This window comes from Suncus etruscus, chromosome 2, assembly GCF_024139225.1.
Source record: "Suncus etruscus isolate mSunEtr1 chromosome 2, mSunEtr1.pri.cur, whole genome shotgun sequence".
NCBI lineage: Eukaryota > Metazoa > Chordata > Mammalia > Eulipotyphla > Soricidae > Suncus > Suncus etruscus.
The window spans coordinates 165,877,714-165,892,504 of NC_064849.1; the positions used below are offsets into that span (position 1 = coordinate 165,877,714).

The 14,791-nt window shown below is 40.7% G+C and overlaps 1 protein-coding gene across 1 annotated transcript in view; it reads left to right on the plus strand.

The window, feature by feature from the left end:
- Window positions 1–14,335, plus strand: part of FER (FER tyrosine kinase) — a 430,623-nt gene extending 416,288 nt beyond the window's left edge. Inside the window, exons 19-20 of the mRNA XM_049769126.1 lie at window positions 11,288–11,410; window positions 13,986–14,335. Of these exons, the coding sequence (XP_049625083.1) occupies window positions 11,288–11,410; window positions 13,986–14,128 (266 nt within the window). The 3' untranslated portion in view covers window positions 14,129–14,335. The remainder of the gene's footprint in view (window positions 1–11,287; window positions 11,411–13,985) is intronic.
- Window positions 14,336–14,791: the final 456 nt, after the last annotated feature.

Genomic DNA, 14,791 nt, shown 5'->3' on the forward strand with positions numbered 1-14,791 from the left:
TGTTATTTCCTTCTGTCTTCCTATTCTTGGGTCCTTTTGTTGAGCATTTTCTAGTTCTATTAGCTGTGTCATTAAGCTACTCAGGTAAGCTCCTTCTTCCTTCCTGATGTGTGCTTGCAAAGCTATAAATTTTCCTCTCAGTACTGCTTTTGCTGTGTCCCATAAGTTCTGAGAGTTTGTGTCTTTATTGTCATTTGTTTCCAGGAACCTTTTGATTTCCTCCTTGATTTCATCTCGGACCCACTGGTTATTGAGCATGAGGCTGTTTAACTTCCAGGTGTTAAAGTGTTTCTTCTGAGTCCCTTTGGAGTTCACAAATAATTTCAGAGCCTTGTGGTCAGCGAAGGTAGTCTGCAAAATTTCTATCCTCTTGATCTTATGGAGGTATGTTTTATGTGCCAGCATGTAGTCTATCCTGGAGAATGTCCCATGTACATTGGAGAAGAATGTGTATCCAGGTTTCTGGGGATGGAGAGTCCTATATATATCCACTAGGCCTCTTTCTTCCATTTCTCTCCTCAGGTCTAGTATATTCTTGTTGGGTTTCAGTCTGGTTGACCTGTCCAGTGTTGACAAAGCCGTGTTAAGGTCCCCCACAATTATTGTGTTGTTGTTGATATTATTTTTCAGATTTGTCAACAGTTGTATTAAATATTTTGCTGGCCCCTCATTCGGTGCATATATGTTTAGGAGAGTGAATTCTTCCTGCTCTACGTACCCCTTGATTAATATAAAATGTCCGTCTTTGTCCCTTACAATCTTCCTGAGTATAAAGTTTGCATTATCTGATATTAGTATGGCCACTCCAGCTTTTTTATGGGTGTTGTTTGCTTGGATAACTTTTCTCCAGCCTTTTATTTTGAGTCTATGTTTGTTCTGACTATTCAGGTGCGTTTCTTGTAGGCAGCAGAAGGTTGGATTGAGTTTTTTGATCCATTTAGCCACTCTGTGTCTCTTAACTGGTGCATTTAGTCCATTGACGTTGAGAGAAAGAATTGTCCTGGGATTTAACACCATCTTTATTTCAAAATTTGGTGTGTCTTTTGGGTAGTCTTGTCTTAGATTAGGTCTTTCAGTTTTTCTCTTAAGACTGGTTTTGTGTCTCTGAAGTTTCTGAGCTGTTTTTTGTCTGTGAAACCATGTATTCTTCCATCAAACCGGAAAGTGAGTTTTGCTGGGTATAGTATTCTGGGTGAAGCATTCATTTCATTCAGTCTTGTCACAATATCCCACCACTGCTTTCTGGCATTGAGCGTTTCTGGTGACAGGTCTGCTGTAAATCTCAGGGAAGCTTGCTTGAACATGATTTCCCCTTTTGATCTTGCTGTTTTCAGAATTCTGTCTCTATCTGTGGGATTTGTCATTGTGACTAGGATGTGTCTTGGGGTGGTTTTTCTGGGGTCTCTTTTGGTTGGTACTCTTCGGGCATGCAGGATTTGATCACATATATTCTTTATCTCTGGAAGTTTCTCTTTAATGATGTTCTTGACCATTGATTCTTCCTGGAAATTTTCTTCCTGGGTCTCTGGGACTCCAATGATTCTTAAGTTGTTTCTGTTGATCTTATCATAGACTTCTATTTTCGTCTGTTCCCATTCTTTGACTAATTTTTCCATTGTCTGCTCATTTGCTTTAAGTTTTTTGTCCAATCTCTCCTGCTGTATGGAATTGTTATGTATCTCATCTTCCACAGCACCAAGTCTATTCTCAGCTTCTGATACCCTGTCCCAGAGCTTATCCATTTTGTCATTCACTTCGTTTACTGACTTTTTCAGTCCTGTTAGTTGACATGTTATTTCAGTTTGGAGTTTTGTCATTTCTGCCTTCATATTTTCTTGGTTCTTATTAGTGTTCTGTTCAACTCGATCCATGGTTTCTTGGAGTCTGTTGAGCACCTTCCATATTGCTAGTCTAAAGTCCTTATCTGAGAGGTTGATTAGTTGTTCAGTCATTATCTGGTCCTCAGAATTGTCATCTTCATTCTATGTCTGATGCTGGCCTGCATTGTTTCCCCATTGTCACACTTGTATTGTGGGTTTTTCTACGTGTTGTAGTGGTATTCATTGTCTATATGATGTAGGCAGCACACTCCTCTGGCTCCTCCCTTTCTGGATGGGCTGACTTGCCTCTAAGGGAGGGGAGTCCTCCGTGGATGAAGCCTCACACTGGGACAAATCTTAGGCCCGAGCATGCAACAGAGAAGACAGTCCAGAGAGAAATGTTTGCTTCTGTGATATAGCACCGTTCTTAGTGTGATTTTTCCTTCTTGTTGCAATGGAGTTCTTTCCTTAGAAAGAGTGCACGGCCGCGTAGCGAAGCGGAGCGGCCGTGCTCCTCTGAGCTCTTTTTGCCCCACTCGCAAGAGTTTCACGCAAGAGGACAGTAGACAGACATAGACAGGTCACACTCACAGTCTTTCACAGCTGAGCCCCACTGGGCCGGTGTACTTTTGCGGATTTTCCCCGCCTGGTGTCACACACAGGGAGCCAGCTTTTGCAAAGGTTAGCCGGTTTTTATGCTCTGAAGTCCCTCCCTGAAAATGGCGTCTGGGCAAGCGAGGTTTCTGGAGGCTCTTTTTGCCCCACTCGCAAGAGTTTCACGCAAGAGGACAGTAGACAGACATAGACAGGTCACACTCACAGTCTTTCACAGCTGAGCCCCACTGGGCCGGTGTACTTTTGCGGATTTTCCCCGCCTGGTGTCACACACAGGGAGCCAGCTTTTGCAAAGGTTAGCCGGTTTTTATGCTCTGAAGTCCCTCCCTGAAAATGGCGTCTGGGCAAGCGAGGTTTCTGGAGGCTCTTTTGCCCCACTCGCAAGAGTTTCACGCAAGAGGACAGTAGACAGACATAGACAGGTCACACTCACAGTCTTTCACAGCTGAGCCCCACTGGGCCGGTGTACTTTTGCGGATTTTCCCCGCCTGGTGTCACACACAGGGAGCCAGCTTTTGCAAAGGTTAGCCGGTTTTTATGCTCTGAAGTCCCTCCCTGAAAATGGCGTCTGGGCAAGCGAGGAGTTCTGGAGGCTCTTTTTTGCCCCACTCGCAAGAGTTTCACGCGAAGAGGACAGTAGACAGACATAGACAGGTCACACTCACAGTCTTTCACAGCTGAGCCCCACTGGGCCGGGTGTACTTTTGCGATTTTTCCCGCCTGGTGTCACACACAGGGAGCCAGCTTTTGCAAGGTTAGCCGGTTTTTATGCTCTGAAGTCCCCTCCCTGAAAATGGCGTCTGGGCAAGCGAGGTTTCTGGAGGCTCTTTTTGCCCACACGCAAGAGTTTCAACGCAAGAGGACAGTAGACAGACATAGACAGGTCACACTCACAGTCTTTCACAGCTGAGCCCACTGGGCCGGTGTACTTTTGCGGAGTTTCCCCGCCTGGTGTCACACACAGGAGCCAGCTTTTGCAAAGGTTAGCCGGGGTTTTTATGCTCTGAAGTCCCTCCCTGAAATGGCGTCTAGGCGAGCGAGGTTTCTGGAGGCTCTTTTTGCCCCACTCGCAAGAGAGTTTCACGCTAAGAGGACAGTAGACAGACATAGACAGGTCACACTCACAGTCTTTCACAGCTGAAGCCCCACTGGGCCGGTGTACTTTTGCGGATTTTCCCCGCCTGGTGTCACACACAGGGAGCCAGCTTTTGCAAAGGTTAGCCGGTTTTTATGCTCTGAAGTCCCTCCCTGAAAATGGCGTCTCATATTTTTTTTTTTTTTGGTTTTTTGAGCCACACCGGGTAACGCTCAGGGGTTACTCCTGGCTATGCGCTCAGAAGTTGCTCCTGGCTTGGGGGACCATATGGGACGCCGGGGGATCGAACTGTGGTCCGTCCAAGGCTAGCGCAGGCAAGGCAGGCACCTTACCTCTTGCGCCACCGCCCGGCCCCTTAGAATAATATTTTATATTTGTTCATGTTGTAGCATTTACCATTTTACATAATGATACCATTATGTAGTTATATTCTGAATGCCAGTAGTTATCATGATGAGATATGGAATAGACATTGTACTTTCTAACAATGAAGATTATTTTGGGCTTTTTTTGTTTGTTTTTTTGGTGGTGTCACACCCAGCCATGCTCAGGGGTTACTTCTGCTGGTCCTAGGGGAACCTTATGGTATGCCAGGATTGATCCTGGTCAGCCACATCAAGGCAAGTGCCTTGCCACCTGAACTATCTCTCCCTCCTGCAAGAATGAATTGAATCCTCAGCCTTAACTTTGTTTTCCCATGTGCTAGCCAGAGAAGCATTGTGTGCTTTCTTATAATCATAAACTAAAATTCCTCTACAAGTGACACTAGCATGTAGGGCATGCTTGTATAAGCCAGACTCAGACCCAGATTTGATCCCTGGCACCCCATATGTTCCCCCAAACCCTACGAGGAGTGTGATTCATGAGCACAGAACAAGGAATAAGTCCTAAGCACAGCTAGATGTATTCACTCCCAAAGAAACCCAGCCTTTTACAAAAAGACAAATTATTTCTCTCTTGAAAATATTTACCTTAGAATCTTAGTGATACTGTGGCCTGAGCAGTGGTACAAGCAATAAGGCATCTGCCTTGCATGTGCCAGCCTAGGACAGGCTGTGGTTCAATCCCCCAGCATCCCATATGGTCCCCCAAGCCAAAAGCAATTTCTGAGCGCATAGCCAGGAGTAACTCCGGACGTCACCGGATGTGGCCAAAAAACAAAAAAAAGAATCTTAGTGATACTAATGGTCCACTTTCAAGTGAAGTTAAATGAAGCCACCTTCAAGGCAAATGTACTAGCAAGAACTAATTTTACATTCTCTCAAAAATAATTTCTTCCCCCCTCTTATTAGCATCTGAAGGCCCTAGAAATCTATATATATTTGGACAACCATGTGGTCCAGAATTCTTAGACACTACCCACTTCGTCCATAGGAAAGCCCAGCCAAAAGGCTTAACCTTGCAGTATGACCAAGGGGATATGGCCTTATGTTCCTGTTCCTGTCAATGAAACTCTTGCCAGAAAGGGACCCATAGAAAATGGCCTTAATGTAGATTTGTGTCTGGTAGATACACAGATGTATCGGTACATGCATAAAATACTTGCAGTTTACTAGAAACAGATTCTCTTAGTGCCTTGTTCCAGATACTTCCATCCATTTAATTGAGCAGTTACTAAATAGAGAGCTAGTACCAGGTGCTAGTACAAGGGAATAAACAGATAAACCCATTTCTAAGGGCCTTACTGTTAGCTCTACAGATGTTCCCAAGGCTTTGACTTAACTGTGAACAAACTTCCATGGCCCAAATTTTTCCCACAGTGACTGACTACAATTTAGATATGTGAGGCCCCCAGTCGTCCTTGTCTTTTTCCCCTGACTTCCCTGGGTGCCAGCTCAGATGGCCAGAAGTGGGTTCAGGTGGACTCTTAGTGGTCCTCAGGTTCCCCCCTCCCTCTGTACTCCAGGGGGGAGGTGCATGGGGAGGAGGGCGGGCAGACATCTGGCTTCCGGTTTCCTCTTTGATTCTGGAGACCAGCTCTTGCCAGGTATAGGGTTTTTCTCCCCTGGACTTCAGTCTTTCCCTGGGCACCGGTCTAGGTGGACTCTATAGGGGTCAACAGGCTTTCCCCCTATCTCTCCCTACACTAATGGGAATGCGCTCTGGGAGGAGGGCAAGCTGTTCTAGCACTGGTTTATGTTGGGACAGTCAGTGGAAATTTTTTCTCTTTGTTTTCATATTGATAGTATTGTGTGCATAGATTCTATATATCCAAAATATCCATCTTGTATTGGGACCTTGATTCTGCCCTACAAAGCTCATTTCTAATATTTTACTGCCTCAGTCCCAACCCTTACTTCCCCCCATCCTCCCATGTAGGTGCAGCTAATGACATGAAGCTCACCACACAGAGTGATAAGTGCAGTTAGAGAAATAACTACACTGAAAGTTATCATAACAATGTGAATGAATGAGGGAAAAAGAAAGCCTGTCTCAAGTACAGGTGTGGGTGGGGTGGGGAGTAGGTAGATCTGAGAAATTGGTGGTGGGAATCCTGCACTGGTGAAGGGGGTGTTCTTTACATGACTGTAATCATACAGCTACAATTATATTTGTAATCACGGTGTTTAAATAAAGATCATAAATAAATAAATAAATAAATAAATAAATAAATAAATAAGATATGTGCAGTGTTTGATTTTTAAAAGCTGAAAGCCCAAGAAAGTAAGGGAGAAAGGGAGCAGGGTAGTACTGCTTCCAAAACTGACTCGGCTAATTATTAAATAAGAGGTATCAAAATACTTTTCAGTTTATCACTTACCTTACAATCCATTGGTATTTACCATGGTCTGGCTGCATTTTGCCACTTGGCAGTCTGAAGTTGGAAACTGGAACCCTCATACATGTTTTTACTCATTTTAATTTTCTCAAGCATAGGTACCATCTAACCTCACAAGAGATTAGTGGTAGAATACTGGACTGGAACTCTAAGAAGATAGACAAATACCCAAAGCAGAGTGCTTCACCCCTTGCCCTTCAACACACTGCCAGTGGTCTCCCCTTTGCCCTCCCTCTATGAATTTAAGAAAGTTAAAGAAGGAAAAACATTCCTCTACAAATATTGGAGTCCTGTTTTTCATTAGTCTAATGTGGTGTGATATGTGTTCCCCATTACTCTAGGGTGTATTCCTATGAAGGACAAACTATTAAAAGACAGGATGATAGTCTTGGATTTTCACAGAGGTTTCCTTTAGATTACAGACCACTGTTCAAGATCATTATGATGATGGGGGGGGGGGTGAGAGTGAGGATGAGGATATTGTTAGTGAAGCATTCCTGCAAGGAGAGCTGTAACTGGACTCCAGAGATTCCTCAGGGCTTACCAGTAAAAGTCAGCTATCTAAAATTTATTCGTCACCATGTTTTCCAGATTATCTTTATGATAATATATTTTAAGTCCTCTTACTGTTGAGTAGTTATGAAAAGGTTAAAAAAACTATATTTTTAATCATAGGTATTTACAAATAAAAATATTTACAAACCATGGGGCCGGAGCGATAGCATGGAGGTAAGGTGTTTGCCTTTCATGCAGAAGGACAGTGGTTCAAATCCCGGCATCCCATATGGTCGCCCGAGCCTGCCGGGGGCGATTTCTGAGCATTGAGCCAGGAGGAACTCCTGAGTGCTGCCAGGTGTGACCCAAAAACAAAAACAAAAAAATTACAAACCAAACTTAAATCTAAATCTCTTTGATAACCATAATAAATGCTTTTAAGTAATAAAGACAGGTGTAAAGTCATAGAGTCTTTAATGACTAATTTTTTTGTTTTAATTTTTGGGCCACATCCAGTGATGCTCAGGGGTTACTAACTCCTGGCTATGCACTCAGCAATCACTCCTGACTTGGGAACTTCATAGGATGCCAGGGATAGAACCAAGGTCCATTCTGGGTCAGCCGCGTGCAAGGCAAACTCCCTACAGCAGTGCTTTTGCTCCAGCCCCTCATCGCTCATTTTTTATAATGGAAACAACCTGGATGAGAAAGTGATGAGGATTTTAGTGGTAGGTGTGGAAGAAGTTGGAATATCGATTACCAATCCAATGTGGTATTTCCTGTGAGCCATACAGGAGTCAGGGAACCTTTGAGAAGTTTATTTCTGTTCATACAGGCTGCAATAAATAAAAAGTGATTCAAATTTTTATATTTTTATATGATTTATTCTATAATTTATAATTATAATGTGCAGGTATATTTAGAATGTCCCATTTCTTGTTTTTGGACCACATTCAGCACAGTTCAGGGGTTACTCCTGGCTCTACACACAAGAATCACTCCTGGGGGTATTGGAGGACTTTATAGGATGCCAGAGATAGAGCCTAGTCAGCAGCATGCAAGGCAAGCATCCTACCTACTTCCCTATCTCTCCAGCCTAAGGTCCCATTTCTTTTTTTATACTTCTTACCCTTAGATATTTTACTGGTTTTTGATAGGTGTTATGACCAAGGGTTTTCTTTTCCCCAGTTTCTTGAGTCTTGTCTCAGAAGACATGAAATTTTGCCCAAATCTCTGAAATGTGCAATCTAAAAATATAAAGAAAAATAAAACTTTCACTTTGAGCAATTTCACTTAAACTTTATTGTTATTTTATTAGTTTATAATCAATTTAATGACAATAGAATAATAGTTTTATTTTTAAAGATGATACATATGTTTAGATTTATTTTGCTTTGATTGTTTTGGTTTGAGGACCTAACCTAGCAGTACTCAAGCCACCCCTAGATTTTTAGTGCTCTGGGGAATCATATAGTACTGAGATCAAACCTAGGCTTGCTGTATACAAAACTTGCTTTTCAGCCCACTGAGCCATCTCTCTACTGTTTTACTTGGATTGATTTTTAAAAGTAAAGCAATAGGGAGGCATAGCAATAGAATGACAGGTAGAGTGCTTGTATTATACACAGCCAACCCATGTTCTATCCCATATGGTCCCCTGAACACTGATAGGAATGGTGCCTGAGCACAAAGTTATAAATAAGCCCTAAGCACCACCAGGTGTGGCAAGAAAGAAAGAGAGAGAGAGAGAGAAAGAAAGAAAGAAAGAAAGAAAGAAAGAAAGAAAGAAAGAAAGAGAAAGAAAGAAAGAAAGAAAGAAAGAAAGAAAGAAAGAAAGAAAGAAAGAAAGAAAGAAAGAAAGAGAGAGAGAAAGAGAGAGAGAGAAAGAAAGAAAGAAAGAAAGAAAGAAAGAAAGAAAGAAAGAAAGAAAGAAAGAAAGAAAGAAAGAAAGAAAGAAAGAAAGAAAGAAAGAAAGAAAAAGGGAGGGAGGGAGGAAGAAAGGAAGAAAGGGAGGAAGGGAGGGAGGAAGGAAGGAAGAAGGGAAGGAAGGAAGGAAGAGGGAGGGTGGGAGGGAAGAAGGAAGGAAGGAAAGGAAGGAAGGAAGGAGAAAGAGGGAGGGTGGGAGGGAAGAAGGAAGGAAGGAAGGAAGGAAGGAAGGAAGGAAGGAAGAAGGAAGGAAGGATAGTACCGTAATAGCAATGAAATGGACATAGTTTTATTTGTCCATGAAATGGAATAGATTTATTTCTTCTCCTGCCCTGACTCTAGCCATTTAATTCACCTCTTCCCAAGACAAATACTCCTTTGGGTTTTCAGAGGTCCAGGATCCACTTCCAGTGGTATTGTGTAAATCAGGCTGATGATTCACTCTGAGTGCAATGCTGCTAAAGCATGTCTTGCTGGTGATTGAATCCAGATCCCACTCATGCTAAGCATGCATTCTGACTTTATACTGCCCAAACACATACTTTTATCTTAATTTTTAAGAGAAATATTTTAATTTCATAATTCTTTTCTATCACAGGTCTGAGTCCTTTCATTGATTCCTTAAATGGGCATAGTGTTTTGTGGCTTCAACCACACTCTCAGTTCTTACTTTATTTTATGGAAACCATTGTGATCTACAAAGTCTTTCATAGTTGAATTTCAGACAGACAGTGTATCAGGGCCAGTCCCACCACCAGTGTCGACCTCCCTCCACCAGTCATCCCAGAGAGCTTCTGTACCACCACCCTTATGCTCAGGCCTGCCTGTACAACAGGTCGGTTTAAGTTTAGATTGTTAAGTTTAAGACTTGATTCTATTGTTGTTGACTTTGACTTGGATATACAGTTTTGTCCTTTTTTTCTCCACCAATGCACCTGAGACCACTTGGCCCCTGCCCCCATTCTTTCTTTCTTCCATTTTGTAATTTTATTTAAAAAATGCAGAAATATGAGGTAAAACAAAGTAATCCATGTTCTAAGCTTCTATGAAAAAGGCAGGAGCCCCTATTTAAAAGATTATAAAAGAAGAAAAAGGGGGATTGGCAGGATTTTTGCCTAGATGCAGCAAAAGTTGGGGAAACTAGAAAGGAAAAACCGTTGGCCTAAAAACAGGGAGACCCTACCCATCTGTTACATATGTTTACATCGACTCCCCTATTTTCTATACACAGAATGCTTACATGCTTACTTGCTTTCTACCCTCATCAGCATGTACTATGATCCTCCTCAGAATGCTGTCACCTAAAAGTATTTTGTGAAGGGTAAAATCATCTGTAATTTATAAAAATGAAATGTTCATATTTCTCTTGAGGTTTTGGTACTGATGCAGTCTTTGGTTTAGTCAGTCTGCTGTAATTAAGTCCTCTGAAAACCGAGGAAGACAGGATTTCTAATGAGAGAAGTCCTTGATTGTTCACTATCATCCTTCTCAAGCCATTGTTTCATTAGCTGCATCACGTTGGCAAGCCATTACTTCTTTCTGTGCCTACATTTTCTAATTCATAAGGCTGCAAGGTTATTGTGAAGATCAACTGTGAGGTAGAGATGAAGCAAAATGGTCTCTGTACCTTTGTAAGTTATTTCTAGCCTATTTAAATTCTTCCACAAAATGAAATTCAGGGGGTCAGCATTTTGGAGTTAGGTTGTGTGAATTCACCTCAGGAGAGTTATCCTGGCTCATACCTTATTTATTTTTTATTTTTTGTTTTGGGGCTATACTTCATGGTGTTCAGGGATTACTCCTGGTTGGGCTCATGGGACCATATGGGATACCAGGAATTGAACACCAGTCAGCCATATGCAAGACAAGCACCCTATCCACTGTTCTCACTTCAGCCTGGCAGGTGCAACCAAGATATTGTCAGGAAACGGGCAGCATGTAATTTAGAGATGTTTTTTCAAACAGCTATGTTAGTTCTAACTCTATTCTAAACACACAGAAAAGTGTATTTTCCATAAATGAAACCACCAGTGGAGAAAATTAGACCTTTAAGCATGTAAGAATATCTGTAAATATATCTTTAAATAAAAAAATGGAAGTTAAGAAATTCCTTATTGCTTTAAGTTTGTGGTTTAATAGAAAGAAAATGATGCTATCAGTAGATAAAATTACAGAAATCCTACTTATTTAATCTTCTAGGCTTTCACATAGACAAACTTAAAAATCTTCTTTATGTAAACCATCCATCTCATTAAGATCCCACAGAAAAGTGAGCATCCACCTTGCTGGCTGTGAATGAATGGGTAAAAGTTCTTGATACAGAAAACTGATCTGGAAAGTGGTTTGGATAAGTTAGAAGCCTAAAATTATTTATTAAATAAGTAATAATGCAAGTCCTAAAAAGTGAAAGTAGTGGAGTGGGTAAGATGATTAGTTACTTCACTAAAAAGTAGTGAGGAGGTTAAGTTTAAATGTGCTCATTTGTGACTGATGTATAGTCAGAAAATGTTTTCCTCTGTCTCCACTCACCTGGTAATGGTTTTGTCTACCTCACAGGGAGATACAGTTCTGAAAGTGATGTATGGAGCTTTGGCATCCTCCTCTGGGAGACTTTCAGCTTGGGAGTCTGCCCATATCCCGGAATGACAAATCAGCAAGCAAGGGAGCAAGTGGAAAGAGGTGAGTTTACGACAAGGGTCAGTTGTCTTGACATCCATCCATAGTGGTATCCTGATGGGGAAGGCACACACTATTGAAGTACATAGAGAGCTGAGAATTGAAAAATCTTCCTAGAATCCAAGGGTGGCATGACTCTCATACAGTAAAACAAACAAGCTTTCAACCATCCCATCACTTTAGACAGCCACAAGTTTCTTTTCTGTTTTTGTTTGTTTGTTTGTTTGTTTGCCTAGGATGAAATGTACAAGGTTCTATTCTTCACCATTTTCAAGGGAAACAGGAGTTTGAGGGTCCCTCCTCTACTTGAATCTATGCCAAACAGACACTGTTAATATTACTTTAAAGTGGACTGTAGCCCTCAAGAAGAAATTGTATGGGTATTACACACTCTAAAAGGAGTGTCATAAAATAAAAGAGAAATGCCAGATGATGTCACTCAGATGCAGAATATAAAGAAAGAAAGGAACTAGACAACCGCTGATAGACATGGCCACTAGAGCTTTGGAGGCTAAGGGAAGAAGTAATAATGAAACACAATGACAATAGTGAGAGGATCTTGGCACACTGATGTAGCAGCACCACAACTATAAAACAACCACTTCAGGACTATTTAGCAATAATGCATCAGTGAGAGTAATGTGAAAGAGGCAATTCCATTGTTGAGAAGTGTGTAACTTGAAGTAAGCTTGATGGCAGTACCGCATCAGACATGTGAACATTGTTTCTCGCACATGCCTGTATCTTAGCTGTCAGTAGAAATGTGCTTTTGACCACATGGAAATGCCCTTGTATTTGTTCTCTTAGATGTAGCCTGGACTAGGACAGGGTTGAGAAGAAAGAATTTCTGGTTTCTGTTATACCTTTTACCTCCATGGACTTCAAACTTTCCATAGCTGATAGGTCCATATTCACTACCCAACACACAGTACCATTGAAAAAGATTGAAAAAGATCTTCTTGGCCTGAAACTATAGGTATATAGAATAAAACATAGGTAGAACTCTCCATTACATTGAAGATAAAGGCATCTTCAAGGTTGAAACACTACTGATCAAGCAAGTGGAAACAAAGATAAATGGGACTTTGTAAAACTAAGAAACCTCTGCACCTTGAAGGAAATAGTGACTAGTATACAAAGACTGCCCACAGAGAGGGAGAAACTATTCACTCAATATACATGTGATAAAGGGTTAATATCTAAGATATATAAGGCACTAGTAGAGTTTAACTAGGAAAAATAATCTAATTCTGTCAAAAAAGGGAAGAGAAATTCTGTATATTCTCAAAGAAGAAATACAGATGGCCAAAAAGCATATGAAAAATGCTCCATATATATATATATATATATATATATATATATATATATATATATATATATATATATATATATATATATATATATATATATGGAGCTCCACATATATATCTCCATAATCAGGGAGATGCAAATCCAGACAACAATGTTGGTATCATATCACATCACAGAAACTAGCACACATCAAAGAACAAGAACATCCAGTGCTGGTGCAGATGTAGGGAGAATGGGTTTCTCATTGGGAATAAGAATGTTGGTCCAGCCTTTTTGGAAAACAATGTGAATATCTCTCAAAGAATGTAAAGTAAACTTCCATATGACCCAGAAATATTACTCTTAAGAATATACTCTAGAGGCCAGAATTGGTACCTTGACCCAATGAAAGATACACCCCTGTTAGGAAAAAATGTAGTCATGAAATTTGCTTATACATGAACGGATATGGAGAGTATTACACTAAGCGAAATGAATCAGAAGTAGAGGGATAGACATAGAATGATTGCACTCATTTCTGGGTATAAAAATAAAGAAATAGTATGGTTATAACATCCACATTACAGATGAGGGTCAGGAGGACCTAGGACAAATAGGGGACAAAAAGGAGAGAGTACAGTGAGGGGAGAGAATCAAAGTGACAGTCAAAGTTGGAACTAATCACTCTGGACAGAACTGGGTGCTGAGAAGAGGGAAAGTGCAAATATTGCAACCACAGTGTCTAAAAGTTAAAAAAAAAAGAAAAAGAAAAGATAAAGGCAGGCAGACAGGGAAGAGGGCAGTGGGGAGAGTAAAAGCGAAACTGGGGCCATTGGTGATGGGAAATGTCCACTGGTGAAAGGTATTGTACAGTTTATGACTGAAACTCAGTTATGAACAACTTTTTAACTATCTCATGTTGATTCATTTAACTCTTTCTCACTTTATAACCTAGGCTAGAGATGAATTTTTCAAACTGCCTACAGATGCTAAAAGTAAATCTTAAATGCTAATACTTAGAGCAACTAAAATAAGTACTTTCCTGTTCTAAAACTGACCTTTGTTTTTTGAAAAATGAACATACATAAAATGGATTTTGTGAATTTAAAGGTAATTCTATAATCCTATAACTTTGAATTCAGAATCACCTTTGGAGGAAAAAATATCAGTTGGCCTTGTAATGGAATTTGGTTTCTTTTATTTCTGTAATATAAGGCTCAAAAATTTACAAATGGCATAATGTGAGCATTTTCTCCGTTCTAAATTTCTCCTCTTTTTGGGTCTGCAGGTTACCGAATGTCAGCCCCTTTGAATTGTCCGGAGGATATTTCTAAAATTATGTTAAGGTGTTGGGATTATAACCCTGACAAACGCCCCAAGTTCAGTGACCTTCAGAAAGAACTCACTGTCATCAAGAAGAAATTCTCCTAGAGCTGGAGCAGCTGCAGCCTCAGCCTCCCAAACTCTGTCCTTCAGCACAGGGATGTTCTTCTCATTCACAGTGAATTTGTACCACATTACCTGCAACAGTCTGCTAAGGTTAATTTTTAATAACTATTTTTTAAAGAAGTTTGTGTCACTTGAAGGGAAAGAAAACAATTAAGGCAAATGCATTCAAATAGGAGGCAATCCTACCAAAGGCCTATTACTAAGGGCCAAGGATGGATCTCCACAGCAATCCTGCCATTTCTGGCCATTGTAAATAGAGTAAAAGCACAGGCAGCCAAGCCTATCTTTTCACACTAAGACAATGATGCTTTTTGAAGGTTTTCTACTTTAGACACAGTTCATGGACTGCTGCTCTCCAATGTCACCCGCAGACCATATTCAGTGGTGCTATCAGCTATACTGCAGTGTCATGTTAGAAAGACACATTCCAACCAAAATTAGCCAAAGCAAGATTATACTTGTGAACATCAATTTATACTGGGGACCTGATCTCTGGAAGTTTTTTTTTATTTTGTTCTTGCCAGAAATAAACATAGTATATAAACTAGCACGTTCCAATGTTAGTAATAAGATGGTTGTTTCCTTCTTCCTTATCTAAGCATCAGAAAATAGTGCATCGAGCATACTTAGAACTTACTAGGAGTG